Here is an 18,406-nt window from a genome sequence, read left to right on the forward strand (position 1 = left end):
GAGATCCCGCTTAGCCTTCCGGTTTCCCCCTCGCAGCGAGAGAGATCAAGCTTAAGCTTTGCGATCGTGGCCCAGATTGGACCATGGTCCTTTCCTGCTCCATGGCGTGGGAGCCGGCTAGACGGATCCACTTCCCCAACCTCTTATATATTCTCTCACCCTCCGCCACGAGCTCGGTGGGAGGAATTTTCTGAGCTGAGGAGTCAACGGTGATATTTCTATCACCCGCCTTCTCAATAACCTTCTCAGGCTGCTTCCCTGATTGCCGTTCAGTTAGAACGCCGGCTGCCGATGGTGGATCTACAAAAAATTTACACAGAGCATCCATGTCACCATGCATTGACACATCAGAAAGTCTGTCATCAGGAATGTCCAACGAACCGGCTAAATCCGAACCACAAGTTAGATCCGTACCAGTTTGGACCCTCTTAGTTGGAGGGCTGGTGGAGGCAGGCTTCTCCCCGGCAACGGTGGAAGCAGACGGTGGCTCTTTCCTCTTCTTCGGAGAAGGGACCTTAGCAACGGTCACCTCCCCCTCAGTAATATTGATGACCTCCACATGATCCTTTTGGACCACTGGGGTCGAAGAGGGAGTTGGCATTGATACCGCCGTCGACTTGGACGCTGCCTTCTTTGATCTCTTCGGCACGCCACCGAGAACCCGTGCATGGGCCGTCTCCTGATCCAACCCCCTCGTCTGCTTGTCCATGATTTCGTTGGGGGCTAGTCTACGATCACGAAAATCAGCTGTAGGACGCCGCTGAAGGACCTTCCCGTCCTTGTCAAGCCCTAACCTCTCCAAGTCCTTCTCAGACAGATCCTGACCAAACCGATCTGCAAGAAATCAAACAAGAGTTACATAAAAGAAGTAAAACAAGGCTCTGAAAAAGGAACATAACAAGCAAAGGTGGGCCTCACACCGACCCCACTCACCCCAGTTGAGGGCCGGTATGAGGCCAACGCGGCATAGCAGCTCATCCTGAAGAATAATCTGAGTCGGGGGCAGCCATCCCTCCTCAGCATCAAATAGCCGCATTGCCCGCTTCTCATCCGCAGTAAGAGGGACAAACGAAGCGTCCATCTTGACCTTATTACCCCGGTAGATGTGTTTCTCATACTCTTCCCGGGTCTCACACCGTAAGTAAACGGGGCTCTGGAAAGACCGAGGCAATGGGTAGTCCTCCGGCACTTGGACGTACACCCATCGCCCTTGCTAGTCTTTGCAAGAAGTAAGTTTGTTCACGGAGACATAGCCTGGCTCCGTCTGTACGCTATACCACCCCACTTTGCCGGATTTTGACGGCCGAAGACTATGGAGTCGGCGGAATAAGTTAACCGTAGGGGTCTCCCCCTTAAAGACACAGAGCCATACAAAGCCGATTATCGTCCTCATGGCCAACGGATGCAGTTGGGCCACGGCAACGTTCATAGCTTTGATGATGGCCATGACGTGTTCATTCAAAGGAAACCGGAGCCCATACTCCAGGTGCCTGATATGCACGCCGATATGACCCGGGGGAGGGCAGCAGACCGCCTGACCCTCCCCAGGGATAACAATTTTATACCCCTCACCGAGGGAGAAGTGACCTCCGAAAAGAGTCTCTCCGGAGCTGCTTGCGAATTTATTTGTCCAGACACGGTCGAGGCCGTCGTGCGCAGCCTCACCATGATCCGGGATAGTCGTCCTCCCCCCATCAACGGGAGCCCTCTCATCATCATCATTAGCATCATCAGCATCATCCTCATCCTCCAACTCCTCCAGGAGGGGCAGATCAACTACGGGAGAAGGAGACCCAGGGCCCCCAAACCTTAGCGGGATGGCTTCTAGTATCCCCTCCTCGTCAAGACGCGACGGGGAACCCCCCGGCGCAGAAGTACTAGTCCCGGCATCAACAGAAGACATGTTCACAGCAATTACTAACGAAATAAGAGGTGAGAATTTGTTTGTTTACCTCGAAGAAAAACACTCGCCGGATCAAAGACTCTGAAGATTGGAAGAAGAGGAAGCCCTTGAAAGTTTAGAAAGATGAAGATTTGGAGAAAATTTGAGAAAATGAAATTGGTGGCCAAAATCACGGAATAACTGCCCTATTTATAGGGAAAAGCCCATGAAGAAGGACCAATCAGGGCACAGCCCATGAAGCGTCAACCAATCAGCGAACAGACACGTGTCAGACATGCAACCACGGAATGTCAATCGTTGCAACAGTTAAATGTCAATCAATGCAACAGTGACCAAGCGTATTCAATACGCCCATTCACATCTCTTCGCCTGTTCATCTTCCTCAACAAATTCCTAGGTACCTGCTCTCCGCCGACCACATGATCGACCAAGCTAGGAAGCACCGGCCGGGGGCAATCAAAAACAACCGACACTCTCAGCCCTGGTCTCGGCCAGCGTCACATTCTTTTCCACATCGGATACCCTTTACGCATCCATGTGGAGGGGGGATATGGTACGGCCTAACAAGAACCACGGATATGGTACGGCCTAACAAGAACCTCGCCGATGCATCAGAAGAAGCCGATGCAGAAAATTTTGCAAAAATACTTACGCAGAATATACGCTCAACATACATCGGAGCCCATACCACGGCATAGACTACGCTGGGGGCAAATTGATGGGGCATATTCTGCACCGCTGACCAAGTCAACATATTGAGCAAGGTCAAGGGTATCCACAGCAAAGTCAACGACTTAGACAGCCTAGCCGATGCAGCCCATCGGCCTGTCACCTGGGTCTCGGCCAGGCAACTAGCCAGCCGGGGCACTTATCCGCGTACTCATATCCAAGACCCCTCGGTCGGCCTGCCATGGGTCCATCGGCCGAGGGTAGAACGGTCTTTCCACCTGCTAGCCACTTGGCCACTTGGCCACTACGTGACAAAAGGTGAAAGTCTATAAATACTCCTCAACCTTCATTGAGGAAAGGATCCACAAATTGACCTAATAACCACTATTCATCTGGTAATATCTTCCTTATCCCTCTACAATACGCGTTTAGTCAAGTAACACATACTTAGCCCTTTAAGTTCACTGACTTGAGCGTCGGAGTGAGTACGCTCGGCCAAAGCCGAGCCCTCAGTTTGCTCATCGTTTCAGGAGACCGCAAGGAGGATTCGAGCAAAGACATCATTCTACAAGCTACGAGTGGTAACAAATATCTGCTCTGGAATTACACCCGGAACAATTATATTCCATTTACACATTTATATGTCTACAACTGGGCCAATCCCCACTAAACTAAAAGAATAAGAAAGCTCTAATATTTTCCCGCCTAAATGAATATTCTATATTTGGGCTTCATTATATTTTATCTACAATTGAGCCAAACTGCTTAATTCCATATAATTATATTCCATTTACACATTTATATGTCTACAACTGGGTCAATCCCCACTAAACTAAAAGAATAAGAAAGCTCTAATATTTTCCCGCCTAAATGAATATTCTATATTTGGGCTTCATTATATTTTATCTACAATTGGGCCAAACTGCTTAATTCCATATAATTCTATTCCATTTACACATTTATATGTCTACAACTGGGCCAATACTGATTAATTACATACAATAACTAACCTACTACAAGATAAGAGCATTCATACATTGTTTTTACTTCTAAAACGAAAAAATTGCGAATAATTTTTTTTTTACACTTTATAATTTAATAATATCTATTTCTACTGAATACAACGTGAACATTTAAATTTTGGTTATTTTTTTAATTTTTTTGATTTAATATATACATAAGTATATTTATTACAACACAGATACAGACAAAATAGCTTCAGCAATTGTATATACGGTAACATCGTTGAACCTTCTTTTTTCTATCTCTTAATATAAATCATTACTAATATTAAGTTTTATTCTATACTAAAATTTCAAATGGAGTTAAAATAAGTTAAATATAATTAGATAATTGTTAAATTCTCTAATGTCCCTATCTAATAAACCGCGTGTGCGCGGGATTTATACTAGTTTTATAATAAGAAGTAACCATTTTAAATTAAAAAGTACCCTCGAGTTTTTCGGTTTTCTATGTTGTACCCTTACATTTTTTATATTCTACATTGTACCCCTAAACTTCTTACTTATTTCTCTATCATGACCTCCTTTAACTCTCCATTAACTTTATCACTATCAAACAACCGTATTTTGACCTTTATTTTGACTCGTTGGTGTTCTAACACCATCCTAAGTGAAAAACGTCACAAATCACTTTCCATAAGCACAAATTACTTTTAAAAACCTTAGTTATGATTCATGAAATGATAATGCAGATTTGATGAATGGGTAATTTAGCGAGTTAATAAGTAAATGAGTATAGATCCCGCGCAATAAATGCGCGGTATTTATAGAGTTTTTACTTTTTAGTTTATTTATTACTTATTCGTTCCAAATTTATACCTTAATATTTTCATATTTCATTTATTTTGGTATGAGAAAAAAATTAAACTGCAAAACATACAAAAAAATTGGGTATGTCATGAAATCTTTTTTTTTTATCGTAAAGTTAATGATTCATTTTATAATTGTTCTTAAATTATCTTAATGAATGGTTTTTCAGGTTTTTCACAAAAACTAATAATGCCCCGTATTAGTTTATTTTATTGTTTTATACGGCGTAAGTATGTATCAAGTCATTTTATAAGAAAAATTAGCAATTTTGTATTTTATAAATTTGTACCCCTTTTATTTTATGTTGATTAAAACATTATAATTATAAATGAGAATTTAATGAAAAAAATATGCTTTAAAAGAATGATAATAGTTTAATAGGAAATTCTTATTCTTTCCTTATATAAGTAGATGGAGTTTGGAGGGAAAATTTTTGATAATTTTTATTCTCTTAGCAGTAGGGGGATTATAATTATAAATGAGAATTTAATGAAAAAATTATGCTTTAAAAGAATGATAATAGTTTAATAGGAAAATCTTATTCTTTCCTTATATAAGTAGATGGAGTTTGGAGGGAAATTTTTTGAGAATTTTTATTCTCTTAGTAGTAGGGGAATGAGTAGGTTATCGAGTAATTGGAATGGTAAATAAACGATTTAATAGAACAATTAAGAAAATAACATATCAAAGACAATAAATAAGGTCATGGTATAGACTAATATATAGAGTTCAGGGGTACACCATATAATTTCAAAAATCTAGGGGTACACCATAGAAAACCGAAAAACTCGAGGGTACACCGTAGAATATCCCAAAAAAAAATCAAAACTAACCATTATATAGGCTCGATTTGAGCTCGAATTTGGCTCGAGCTCGCGTTAAAGCTCGGAAGCTTGATAGCGAGCACATTTTTACAAGCTCGGGTAAGCTCGAGATCGAGTTTTGGTTTTTGAGCACAAGCCAAGCAAAGCCAAGCTCGGGCTCGGTTCGGCTCGTTAGCACCCCTATGTTTGCCTGAATGACCGAGCTGACAACTGAATGACCGAGCTGACAACTAAATTCAGCCGAACAAATATAACCGGATCCAAATGTTAATTATTACACACCAGCCATTACTCATAATTAATTTAATAATAACATACCTGGAAATAATCTAAACCAACCCGATCTAATCCTTTTGAAAACTCCAAATGACTTGGCCTGAACTGATCAATTCCGCACCTGTTCTGCACCCGATACGAGTAACCCGTTTACCAGGCCTACCTGATCTGTCTATATAACAATGATCGGATCACTCAACATAGATATGCTTTGAATTCAACTTCCACCCTCTCTCTAAATCCCTTTATTTATTCACTCTATCTCTAATCACTATAGTTTCCCTGTTTGATAATTACTTTTCCGGGTCTCCTACTCCGTATCACAGGTACTTATCTTCTGTCTTAATTTCTTCATTTATTTGTCGTTCCGTTTTAATCATTTGTTTACGTTTTCTTTAATAAAATAAACAAATAATTAGGACGTAACGAGTATTTTATTTTTATATTGTGCTATTTTAATACCTCCAACCCCCTCTCTTCAATGGAGCTAGAATCTCGTTTTTAATACATACCAGTACATATTACAATTAACGCATTTTCACTAGACACGGTCTAGAAAAACCGTTTTAATATTATACTTTTTTCCGTGTCGGTCAATTGTTGTTCTTCAATTTAGAACAAAGACCAAAAAAAGAGGGGATGTCAATTATTAAATGACAACTGTACCAAGAGTGTGAATTATCAAATTGCACATTTAATACATTCCTAAAATAGTAAGGATAATAATTGACCGAGACGGAAGGAGGAAAAGTTACCTCGAATATTACTAGGTAATTAATTGTGATGTTAGCACTTAGCGTAGTTTTTCTAGTAAAGGCTTAGAACGTAGGTGGATATTTGACGCTTATACCCTCCGTTTTATTCATTTGTTTACTTTTTATTTTATTTTTTATAAGCGGTATTGTAATCAAAGTTAAACAAATTATCGGGAACGAGGAGTATGATTTATTAATGGCCATGTTGAACAGTTGAATGTTTTGTCGTTGTTAATGCATTAGATGACTTTGTCTTGTATTTTAATAGCGTGTTCAATCAATTGTCTTTTGATACAACAATCTGTTTTAACGGCTGAAAATGTCTTAGTTTAATGATTTGAGATAGAGTTAGTTGGGATAACAGGTCGTAGGTTCGAATCTTCCTTGTATTGTACTGGTCTCGTGCCTCATTTGACACGGAAAACCATTCTGCTTTTAAGTTTTAACAACGGAAGTCCGGTGTAAAATTCGATTTGGGAAAGTGTACAATGATTCAATGAACATGGGTTTTGGGTAAAATTAGCCATTGTTTTGAGTGATCAACACATTCAATTGAATTGAGCATTAATTTCGATGTGTGATCAATAGTTGGCTGAATTTGCTGGAGGTGCTTGGAATTAGTGGTGGAGACGGGGGGCTAGCTGAGGCGCTTGCCCCGCTGGAGTATGAAAAATTCGAAACTTTATGTTAAATTTTCTATATTTTTTCAGTTTTACCTTATAGCATTACTCGTTCGTGTCCGCTGAAACTTATCACCCCCTAATGGCAAATCTTGGCAAATCCGGGCTCCGTCACTACTTTGAATGCTATGCTACCACATTATTTTATTTTATTTAGTGCCGAATACAGTAATACCACCAGTCAATTCCGAGTAAAAGTCAAATTTTGGGCATTGACCACAAACACTTTATTTTCTAGGTTCTTGACCATTCCATTCCCTTCCCATTCTGTTCCTTGTTTCTTATTTCCCAACATTTGCTCTATGCTTTCACGTATTTTGAAAAGTAAGAATATAATTGTGAGACGGAGCAAGTAAAAGATACGGAGTATACTATTTGGTTGTAGTATTTCAACAAACATGACAATTTTTGGTAGTTGTTTATGCTGAGAGGGAGTCGGACTTGTCAAAAAGTGCCTGAAAATCTCGTGGCTTGGGATTTTTGATTTTTTACATTAATAATGAATTATATGCAATCCGATGATTGGCCTCATGGCCTGACATCGGCTAGTTTTTCGTGATTAAATGGTTGAATTGTAAACTAAAATCACTTTCGGCAGTTCCTTGGTCAAAAGTTCAAATGACATACCTTTTACTTTTGACTTGAGGGAGGACTTGGGTCAATGGGTGTATATCGTATGACCTGGTACGCCTTAATAGTTTCATGTGCATCTATATAATCTAGACTAAACTGTGGAGAGCTCTTATAATTGTGGTGTTAGTAATTTGTACGATTCTGCAGAATCATCGGATACAGGTCATACAGCGGTATAGAAGTAAGCTACAGGGTATAGAAATACCAGATTCATGACTGATCTTTCTAGGATTGGTTTTGTTTGTGCTATGGTTACCGAATTCGCTATGAATACGTCCTTACCAATTCGCAATTCGCTCTTATAGAATGTGTGTTATATGTATTTTCAGTAAGCAACATAATAGAATTCGCTTTTAACAATTCGCGATTCGTAGGGCACCGAGCGAATTCAGTAACCATGGTACTTTGTGCATATGACATATGTTAGCATATACCGTATGTCTAGAGAGATAATGCATGTATATACTGTTTGGATATTAATATTCGAGAAGGGAAGGGTAGGATTAATGGAGTGGAATATTTCTTCTTTAATTAATTTTTTTTCTATGTTCAAGAGATTTTAAAACCTTAAGTTTACCTTCTTTTGTATTATGTTTCACTCCCTTTTTGTTTTTCATTTTTTCTTTTCTATATTTTCGCATTTTGAGGTGTGCTTCACCCATTGACGGTTCTAAAAGATGATTCATGTCAGCCGACCCCAAATCATTTTGGGATTAAGGCTTTGATGTTGTTGTTGTTGTTCGAGAGATTTTAAATCAACTTGTTCGTAGACTAGGAGCATCCGCTGAATTTTCTGACAAAGACTTAGACTTTTAAGTTATTGTCTTATTGAGTTAACATGGTTATTTGTTTTCCTACTTGAATGGAACTCAAAAACAACTTTTCTCTAGTTTCGTAGCCATGCCATATTCTTTTGATCCCTGCGAGAATTTTGACCCTTCCCCTTTGCAGCTCAGATGGGTACGGAGAATGGTATCCCGGTGCTTCCCGCCGTCAATGACGACTTTGGAGGTGTCATTGTAGATTTGAAGGAGACTATGGACACAAATTTCTTTTTCGATGCACTTAGAGCCTCTATGTCCCGATGGAAGCAAGAGGTAGTTGACTACATCCATTTTCCGTGGAAAAGAAGTCGCTCTTGTGCTATATTTTCTAGTATTATACTTCTGTTGCTAATGTGTATTTGCGTTCTACATTGGCAGGGAAAGAAAGGTGTGTGGTTAAAGTTGCCTATTGGTCTTGCACACCTTATTGAAATTGCGGTCAAGGTAAATTGCGTGTTACAGAATAAGAACTAGACTAGAATCACCTAATTCCAGAAGTTCTACATGTTATATCAATTTTCAAAGTTTATGAAGGATAGTTCTGATGAATATATTGTTTGACGTGTAGATTTCGTTTGTTAATCCTGTTATATTGATAATAGGAGGGATTTTGGTACCATCATGCAGAACGTGACTATTTAATGCTAGTTTACTGGATTCCTGAAACTATCTGTACTATCCCTGCAAACGCCTCACATCGTGTTGGAATCGGTGCTATTGTCTTAACGGAGAAACGAGAGGTACTTGTTTTTATACCTGTTTTTCATCACTGCCCCTTTCCCTGGTTCTGTTTTATTTCCTTTCGCTATACAAGGATTTATGATATAGCAGCATCAAACATGGTATTAACTTTTGATTTGAGATTTGATCTTGGATTCGATTATAATGGCCTGATCTCGGCCGTTTCGTTACAAATGCGATGTGGTGGTGCGACCAATCTATGATATCTTTTCTTTTTCCAGCTGCTTGTAGTACAAGAAAATAGTGGCAGGTTACGAGGAACTGGCATCTGGAAGGTCCCTACTGGTGTCGTTGACGAGGTAAAGTGCTAAAGGTCTTTGTGCCACCAAATTCGATGTCGTATTACCCGTATTAGGCATGTTGTTAATCTCTGTTGGATTGATGAACATTCAGGGAGAGGATTTATGTGTGGCGGCAGTTAGAGAAGTTAAAGAAGAGACCGGAGTAAGTGCTATCTTATTTATATTCATCCCCGTAATATCAAACAGAAGTTACTAAATTTTGCTAATACATGTGTAACTCTTCAGATTGATGCAGAATTTGTCGAGGTAGTAGCATTCAGGTAATGTTTATACCTTTTTCAAGAACTTTTACATATAGCATCGTTCCCGGCTTTTGAATTTTAGTATTTGACTTCTGCCTCTTTCGTTTCTTATGGAAAAACAAATAAACCCTTACTGAATTTGTTTCTGCGATAAAACATCCGGAGTTTGATTTAGCTTGTGGTAAAAAAACCCTGTTTGACAGAGTTGTAAATACAGTATGCTTTTATTTTTGTAAAACTGAGACTTGAGACGGAATCTGTTAGAATTATGTCGAATCTGAGCACTAAGTTTCGCTTGTATGGCTATCTTCACAGGCAAACCCACAAGTCATTCAATGACAAGTCAGATTTATTCTTTTTGTGCTTCTTGCACCCTCTTTCTTTCAATATTCAGAAGCAAGATTCTGAAATCGAGGCAGCCGAGGTAATAAAATTGATAGATAATTTTATCCCGCTTGTCTAATGTTTTTTTGTACCTCTGTTTACAAAGTTTGTCACATAGTTTTGTACTTTTGTGTACAAATGAGATTTTTGGTAGCAGGAATGGCCACAGAGATGATGATTTAAAATTTTAAATTGCTCCAACTTAAGTTATTTGTCTGATGATTTTGGAGCCACCCTTTTATACTCCCTTCTACACCTGTACTGGGGCCGGGCTGGCCAGGGGGCGGGCTGAGCTCTCCTCGTCAGACCTGGGCCATGCCGGGGGCGGGCTTGGTCGGGCCGGGATGGGATGAGATATGCTTGACCTGGGCCAAGGGCGGGCCTTACCATTTTTTATTTTTATTTTTTTGCTAAAATGGCGGGCCAAGGGCGGGGCGGGATGGGATGAGATATGCTTGACCTGGGCCAAGTTGCCTAAAATAACAGGCCGGGTCGGCCCGTGTTGATGGCCAGCTCTACAATACTTCTTTTTGGATTATGTGACGAAATTAATCAAAAATGACTTACTAAATTAGGGACACTTCTTTTTTATTGTGATTATTGTCTCGACGCAATTTTCATTTTGTTTGAAATTCGGAAACAATGTCTTTGTAGTGCATACACAAGGATAAGGTTGCGTACATCCGACACCATTACCAATTTACCTCGCAGTTTGCGGGAGCCCTTTTTGTCGTTGATGAACAAACTGGCATGTCTTTGAATTCTACTTGACTCGAACTGCTAGCCGTGAGTCTCTGATGTGGTGTAGAGTGTAGTCTTAATTTTATCTTGAAGTCCTGTTTTTAGATAGTTACTGTGTGTTTTTTCACTGCCAAATTCAATGAAGTAGCTCAAATAAATCCCTCTTTTCCCTGCAGTGGATGCCGATTGACGAATTTGCAGCTCAACCATCCCAGAAATCTGGTCTTTCCAAGCACATTGTTGATCTGTGTCTTGCCAAGTTGGACAAGGAATATACTGGCTTTACACCAGTTTCTGTATCATCCTCCTTCGACAACAAAGCGGCTTACTTTTATATGAACACTAAAGATTTGAATCCATCAATTCCCGCTACCATGAACAAACTCTGAAAAACCGAAGCTGGGATCTTCCCGTCTCATTTTCATGTCAATCGATTGGTCCTTCATTTATCGGTATTTATTTTGTCTTGCTTATCTCATAAGAACAAATCTCGAGTACACGATGTACACATTTACTCATGTACCACATAATCGTACATCCTAACCAATACACAAAAGTTGTGCAAAGGAGGGTGAAATTTCTCATAAATATGAAAGCTTACTCTTAGAAACCAAGTAATGTTTTCGTTGTGCCTCGTCGACTGTATCCAGAATTTCTCATCTTGTATTACATTGTCAATACCTTAGAATTTAGCTTTTTTTTTTTTTTTTTTTTTTTTTTTTTTTTCTACGGGAGTGAATTGGGTTCTTTGCAAGAGATCTGAAAATTACTGTCAGCAGATATTCTCCGAAAATACAAACGTCAAATCGACAGCTTCATTAGTATGCCATCGGTGGAAGCCTTTGATGACCTTGGTTTCGCTTTCAAGGCGATATTTGTATAACTCGCACTATCCATGGGGTGCTCTATTTCCCCCCACTTGTCCTCCCACTTGCCTTATTGTGAGAGGAACACGAATTTTGTTTATGTAAATTATAATATGAAAATGAGTTGAACTGAGTGAAGGTTCGACAGCGAAACTTTTTGAGATGATCATGGCAATACTTTTTGAGATGATCATGATACTTCAAGGTGATAACTAAAAATGATTAGTTTAAGATTTTTGGCTGAGGTGGTTTCTTGACATAATATCAGAGCCACTGTGAACAAAAGAGGGGGTGTGTTAGAGTATGAAACCGATCTTGTAACTCCAAGGTACTTTTATTCGCAAGAGTCCGAAATCGAACCACTTACAACTTGTTTAAAAGATGAAAGCCCTTACCACTCACACCAACCAACTTTGGTACTTAAAACAAATGCATTCATAAAGCATTAGTTCATTTTTTTTAACGGACAAGGTAAACCCGCTCCTCACGCAATGATTTACTCCTTACAACCTTACAATTAGGGGTCGTTTGGTGCAAAACATAAGAATAAAATGGAATGAGATATGATGCCATCTAGGTATGGTTTTTAAAATCTCATACTTGTTTGTAATTGTTTGGTTCAATACTTCAATCATGGAATGAATGATAATAATAAAGCATTGGAGAACGTAGTTTGAATCTTAGGGGGGACTGGGTAGTAGGGTTATGGATTCTAAGAGGTTGAGATGAACTTGTAATCCATCATCATTTATGAAACTCGGTTTTAAAATACCCTAACCACACATTGAAATGGATTACAACTTCATTCCAACCCCTTGAAATTCCATATCATCCAATTACAACACTACAACTTATGTTCACAAAATCGATTCTCCTATAAAATGATCAGTTCACCTTACATCTTCGTGTTTATAAATTATATTGTACCTTATACAATGATCTTATTTAAGTACTTGATGTCGTTAGCAATATCTAAAAATATGTTATATGTTATAGGGTTATGCTTTTTTACATACGCGTGAATCCGAAATCCCTCATCCATGAGTCATGGTTGGACCTAGAAGCTTCCAAAAACCAATGAATGTATCCCTTAGTTATTAAGGAAAAACAAATTAAGGAAAACAAAATACTCAATTTCCTAAACCTAATAGTTTCTCAACAATTAAGTCGGTCCAACAATCACTATATATACCCGCCTTCTTCAACCCCTTTCATTCATCATACAATCAATTCAATTCAACTGTTCTTCCCCAATTGTTCTTCAACAATCCCTAATTTTACATAATCTCACTTCTCTTCAATCCTCTTTTTCAAGGTATTAATTATCTCCTCTCTTTCTCTTCCAATTTCATCGTTTCATTGATTTCTAATTTAATTTCTACTTTGATTTGATTTGATGATTGTTTCCGGTATTCGAGTTCAATAATCTCCGCGATGTAATCATTGATTTGATTTTGACATGAAACCCTAGTTAATTGCTTAATTCAACCCTAATCATGTCTTAATTATCGCATCTCATCTTATTTTGTTATAAATTAGGGTTTGGTTTCTTGCTGTAATTTTATAATTGTTGTCTTAATTTTGTCGCAATCAATATAGTGATTCACATGATGATTTTGATGAAATAAGTAAAGATTAACATGCTGAATTACATGTTAGGGTTTATGCTGTGATTGATTTACTAAAAAAAGAGCACTCTTTCCGTCTCGATTATTTGTTTACCTTTAATTAAAATAATAAACAAATGAATGCGATAGAGGGAGTAGATTGTAATTACCCTCAGAATAGTTTACACAATGATTTTAAATAAATAGATGTAATTAGTGATTCACATGATGATTTTGATGAAATAAGTAAAGATTAACATGCTGAATTACATGTTAGGGTTTATGCTGTGGTTGATCTACTCAAATAAGAGAACTCTTTCTGTCTCGATTATTTGTTTACCTTCCAATTAAAATAATAAACAAATGAATGAGACGGAGAGAGTAGATTGTTAATTACGCTCAGAATACGTGGTTTTGGTGCGCGAGTCTAATTGGTGTTTGTGATATTTGTGTAGATGCAAATCTTCGTTAAGACCCTAACCGGCAAGACAATTACTCTCGAGGTCGAGAGTTCCGACACCATTGACAATGTCAAAACTAAGATTCAGGATAAGGAGGGTATTCCTCCAGACCAGCAAAGACTTATCTTTGCAGGAAAGCAGCTAGAGGACGGTCACACCCTCGCTGACTATAACATTCAGAAGGAATCGACTTTGCACTTGGTCCTTCGTCTGCGTGGTGGTATGCAAATATTTGTTAAGACTTTGACTGGAAAGACGATTACTTTGGAGGTCGAAAGTTCTGACACCATTGATAACGTCAAGACTAAGATTCAGGATAAGGAGGGTATTCCTCCAGACCAGCAGAGATTGATCTTTGCTGGAAAACAACTCGAAGATGGCCGTACTTTGGCCGATTACAATATTCAGAAAGAGTCCACTCTTCACTTGGTCCTTCGTCTGCGTGGTGGTATGCAGATATTTGTTAAAACTTTGACCGGGAAGACCATCACTCTGGAGGTGGAGAGTTCGGATACTATTGACAATGTAAAGACGAAAATTCAGGATAAGGAAGGGATTCCACCGGACCAGCAAAGGTTGATCTTTGCTGGTAAGCAATTGGAAGACGGCCGTACCCTTGCTGATTACAACATTCAGAAGGAGTCGACTCTCCATTTGGTGCTCCGTCTCAGGGGTGGTATGCAGATTTTCGTCAAGACTCTAACTGGGAAGACTATCACCTTGGAAGTCGAGAGCTCTGATACTATTGATAATGTGAAGACAAAGATACAGGACAAAGAGGGCATTCCCCCAGATCAGCAGAGGTTGATCTTTGCCGGGAAACAATTGGAAGACGGGCGTACCCTTGCTGATTACAATATTCAGAAAGAGTCGACTCTCCATTTGGTGCTCCGTTTGAGGGGTGGTATGCAGATTTTCGTGAAGACTCTAACTGGGAAAACTATTACCTTGGAAGTCGAAAGCTCGGACACCATTGACAATGTGAAGACAAAGATCCAGGATAAAGAAGGGATTCCCCCGGATCAGCAGAGGTTGATCTTTGCCGGAAAACAATTGGAAGACGGGCGTACCCTTGCTGATTACAATATTCAGAAGGAGTCGACTCTCCATTTGGTGCTTCGTCTCAGGGGTGGTATGCAGATATTTGTGAAGACATTAACAGGGAAGACCATCACCTTGGAAGTTGAGAGCTCGGATACTATTGATAATGTGAAGACAAAGATACAGGACAAAGAGGGCATTCCCCCAGATCAGCAGAGGTTGATCTTTGCAGGGAAGCAGTTGGAGGATGGGCGCACTTTGGCTGATTACAATATTCAGAAGGAATCAACCCTCCATCTTGTCCTCCGTCTTCGTGGTGGTCTCTGAGCAGTGGCGGTGTTGTTGATCGGATTTGACACCGCTACTATTATTATTAGTTTGTTTCCCTTTAGTTGTACGAGGATTGTTGTAATATCATGCTATGAACTTAATATCAGTAATAATAAAAAGTTTGTTTTAGGCCTAATTTGATCTTCCTAGTGTCTGCTACAAGTTTTTGTTTCCGAGTATTGTTGTCCACTGGTGTCAGTTTATTCGAGTCAGAAACAGAAAGAAAACGAAAGCATAAAAAAAGTTGTGCACCAGAATCTTGCCTTCAATCAAGCCATGGTTGCTGTCAGAAAACAAGATGACTTGATCTTTTGAAGAGGATAGATGGCGGAGAGTCCTACCGTCATAGTAAGCTTGAAGTACATGGAGGAATAGGATGTGTCTATGGGTGTACGTTGAGGGACGCGACTTGGTTAAGAAATGGTGCATGGAGGGGTTATCCACCACGCAAATGGTTAAGTCCATGCCATGGTTGATTTCCTCGTCTAAACCGGTAGTTGACAGAGTGTGATTGAAGACTGAAAATTTCAGATACTTGGCAAGAATGGAGGTGATATCGTGGGGTGGGCATTCGAGGTATGGAATGTCGAGAATAAGGGAGTAAAAGTAGAAAGCAGCAGTAAGATTAATGTATATTACTCGTTGCAAGTTTGCTAATGGTTTGAGCATTGTGATCTTGCGGTTATATGATAGATGGTTACCGAATTCGCTATGAATACGTCCTTGCCAATTCACGATTCGCTCTCATAGAATGTGTGTTATATGTATTTTCGGTAAGCAACATGATAGAATTCGCTTTTAACAATTCGCGATTCGCAGGGCACCGAGCGAATTCAGTAACCATGTTATTTACATAGTGGTAAGGTTGTGGACGGCCGTATAGTGCGCCATATAAAAGCTGCCCATTTTATCAAAAAAGTGACTATTTTTCAACAATGGTCATTTTTAACATAAAATAATCACTATTAATTCTGAAGTGGTCACTTATTGTCTGTCGTATCATATGACAGTCGCATACAATAACTAGTTGTTTGACTTTGGGTGACAGGAAGAAGGTTGACTTCCGCACATGTATTGGCATATCAGTCAAGAATCAAATAACATACTGACAGTATATCTTTGAGTATCATTTTCTTATATTGACTGTTATAATCAGGTCAATGAAGCGTTGGGGCGAGAAATTTCAGCAGGGGCAAACAAGTCCGAAAATTTAACTAAAATTTTCAAATTTTTCATTTTCTAGATGCGGCGACGAGTGCCCCTGCTAGCCCCCTCTCGTTCCACCACCAAGTTCTGGTATCAACAATTTATTCTACAACAGAACTTCCTGAACTACGGAAGGTCTGTAGTTCAAGCAGAATAGCGCCTGTAAGAATGTAACTGAAGTGAACTATGAGTTATGCATAACCTTGGTATGAATGAGATTCAGTATACCAGGCGAAGTTTCGCGTACTGTCGACTTCAAATTCCAAGAGATACATCATCTAGCCTACTATCCACCTTTAAAAATAATAAATAACCTACTTCCCTCAACTTCCTCCGACATTTCAGGACCGAAAAAACTAAATACATTTTTCAATATTATCACACCTGCATTAGCTGCCAGGAAACTTTCTTTTTTAATGATGTTCTTACATCATAGTTTTCCTTCAGTTATCATAATACTATAACAGAGATTCTCGATTTCTCTGATGTAACCTAAACCTCAGACGAATATTCGTAATATGCTAGTTCAGAAATACTGAACTGCTGGTTTATACTTTATAGTCCCTATGTCCCTTGTTACTCATCCTCATGTTGTTAATCTTCTATGATCCGCACAACTATGCTACACACCTCAAGAAGAAACCGCCGATAAATAGATTCAAGGATTTTAATGGCACTAGCCTACACTAAACAGACAGGCGACAGCAATTACCGTTATCCCAACCAGCTACATTTGCAGTCTCATATCGTCAACAAACAAGATTTAAGTAAACATACACATGTATCATCTATGTAAGTTTATTCGAGACACAATAGAATGTACACGGAACAACTGCAACCCTCACCGTCTAATCTCAGGTTAATTATGCCAGACAATCGGTAACACAGAAACTACAGAACTACATTCCAGCTCAATTACAACAACAACAACATCAGAGCCTTAATCCCAAAATGATTTGGGGTCGGCTGACATGAATCATCCATTAGAACCGTCCATGGGTGAGAACGCACACCTCAAAATGCGAAAAAAATAGAAAAGTTGAAAAACAAAAGGGGAGTGAAACATAATACATTCCAGCTCAATTATTCGATTTAAATGTGTAATCTTTTACATTCCTGCTCAAAAATACCATCCTACTCAATATTTTCATATCAAATGAACGAAATTCGATACAATTAGGATGCAAAAGAAGCAGATAAAACACCATTCTACTCCATAACATTATCTTTTCAAGTATACAACCTTTGATACAATTCAAACAGAAACAGGCACATATATAACTACATAAAACTCGAAAAACCCGAAACCAAATGAAAAGATACAAACTAAGGGACTTGCCTCTCAGCAGCTTCAGCAACAATGGGCAATCTAGGGACTTGTCCAAGAGCACACAACGACGAACCGTAAATCAAACTAATCAACAAGAACAAAAACACAGTACTATCCAAACTCATCACCAAATCCAACCCAAACCCACCTGTAGGATTCACAGTTCTCTCCAAAAGATCAGGAAATATCAGCAAAACATCAAGAACAATAGCTTGCATTGTATTAAACCTAACATACCTACTAAAATTAGGGTTTCTAACAACAACAAAATAAAGAGTCAAAAATACCAAAAACCCATTAAAGGGAAAGCTTTTAAAAGCTTTAATTGCAGGAATTAAGGGTTGAAGGGCAATTTGGAAAGGGGTAAATTGGGTAATTAGGTATTTACCATACTGTATACCATCAAAAAAAGGGTAAAAATAGCAAACTGCAGAGATTAAACGATCTGGGGCATCAGCTAAATCAGTGTTATTGTTGTTGTTCTTCTTTGATTGACAAAGATTGAGTCTTTTGGGTGTGACTGTGAGTGTGAGTGATTTTGATGAATTGGGTGATAGAAAAGATTTGATTTTTGGAAGGTATTTTAATGGTGAAGGTGATATTAGTAGGTAAGATGTTGCCATTGTTGGAAAATTGGAAGAAAGTTTGAGTTTTTTTCTTCCAAATTTTTGAGTGGAGTGGAGAATGTAGATGAGATGATGATGGTGTAATTTGAAGAAGACAACGGTCGTGTACTCTTTCTTACTCGTGTGAGTATGT

General features: G+C 39.0%; 3 protein-coding genes across 4 annotated transcripts; 2 read left to right on the forward strand and 1 right to left on the reverse strand.

The window, feature by feature from the left end:
* Positions 1–5,572: 5,572 nt before the first annotated feature.
* On the forward strand, positions 5,573–11,439 carry LOC141637930 (nudix hydrolase 2-like). 2 transcript variants are annotated; one of them, XM_074447347.1, is made up of 9 exons: positions 5,573–5,830; positions 8,524–8,669; positions 8,775–8,840; positions 8,999–9,136; positions 9,359–9,436; positions 9,531–9,581; positions 9,665–9,699; positions 9,997–10,105; positions 10,983–11,439. In XM_074447347.1, the coding sequence occupies exons 2-9, from the start codon at positions 8,529–8,531 to the stop codon at positions 11,193–11,195; spliced, it is 831 nt and encodes a 276-aa protein (XP_074303448.1). In that variant the 5' UTR covers positions 5,573–5,830; positions 8,524–8,528; the 3' UTR covers positions 11,196–11,439. The 2 variants fall into 2 exon arrangements, with proteins under 2 accessions (XP_074303448.1, XP_074303449.1); XM_074447348.1 differs by having other exon boundaries at positions 5,703–5,830; positions 8,529–8,669.
* Positions 11,440–12,883: 1,444 nt separating this feature from the next.
* Positions 12,884–15,247, forward strand: LOC141637907 (polyubiquitin-like). The gene is made up of 2 exons (XM_074447311.1): positions 12,884–12,987; positions 13,735–15,247. The coding sequence occupies exon 2, from the start codon at positions 13,735–13,737 to the stop codon at positions 15,106–15,108; it is 1,374 nt and encodes a 457-aa protein (XP_074303412.1). The 5' UTR covers positions 12,884–12,987; the 3' UTR covers positions 15,109–15,247.
* Positions 15,248–17,375: 2,128 nt separating this feature from the next.
* Positions 17,376–18,406, reverse strand: LOC141637922 (protein TIC 20-v, chloroplastic). Its single transcript, XM_074447340.1, has one exon. The coding sequence runs from the start codon at positions 18,268–18,270 to the stop codon at positions 17,644–17,646; it is 627 nt and encodes a 208-aa protein (XP_074303441.1). The 5' UTR covers positions 18,271–18,406; the 3' UTR covers positions 17,376–17,643.

The sequence above is a fragment of the Silene latifolia genome, unplaced genomic scaffold, assembly GCF_048544455.1.
Source record: "Silene latifolia isolate original U9 population unplaced genomic scaffold, ASM4854445v1 scaffold_158, whole genome shotgun sequence".
NCBI lineage: Eukaryota > Viridiplantae > Streptophyta > Magnoliopsida > Caryophyllales > Caryophyllaceae > Silene > Silene latifolia.

Bases quoted from the DNA above. Each gene is read 5' to 3' on its own strand.
- LOC141637930 (XM_074447347.1), top strand. From the start codon at position 8,529: ATGGGTACGGAGAATGGTATCCCGGTGCTTCCCGCCGTCAATGACGAC. The intron at 9,137-9,358 runs GTACTTGTTTTT...TTCTTTTTCCAG, and splicing joins TCTTAACGGAGAAACGAGAG to CTGCTTGTAGTACAAGAAAA. The intron at 9,582-9,664 runs GTAAGTGCTATC...GTAACTCTTCAG, and splicing joins AAGTTAAAGAAGAGACCGGA to ATTGATGCAGAATTTGTCGA.
- LOC141637907 (XM_074447311.1), top strand. From the start codon at position 13,735: ATGCAAATCTTCGTTAAGACCCTAACCGGCAAGACAATTACTCTCGAG.
- LOC141637922 (XM_074447340.1), bottom strand. From the start codon at position 18,270: ATGGCAACATCTTACCTACTAATATCACCTTCACCATTAAAATACCTT.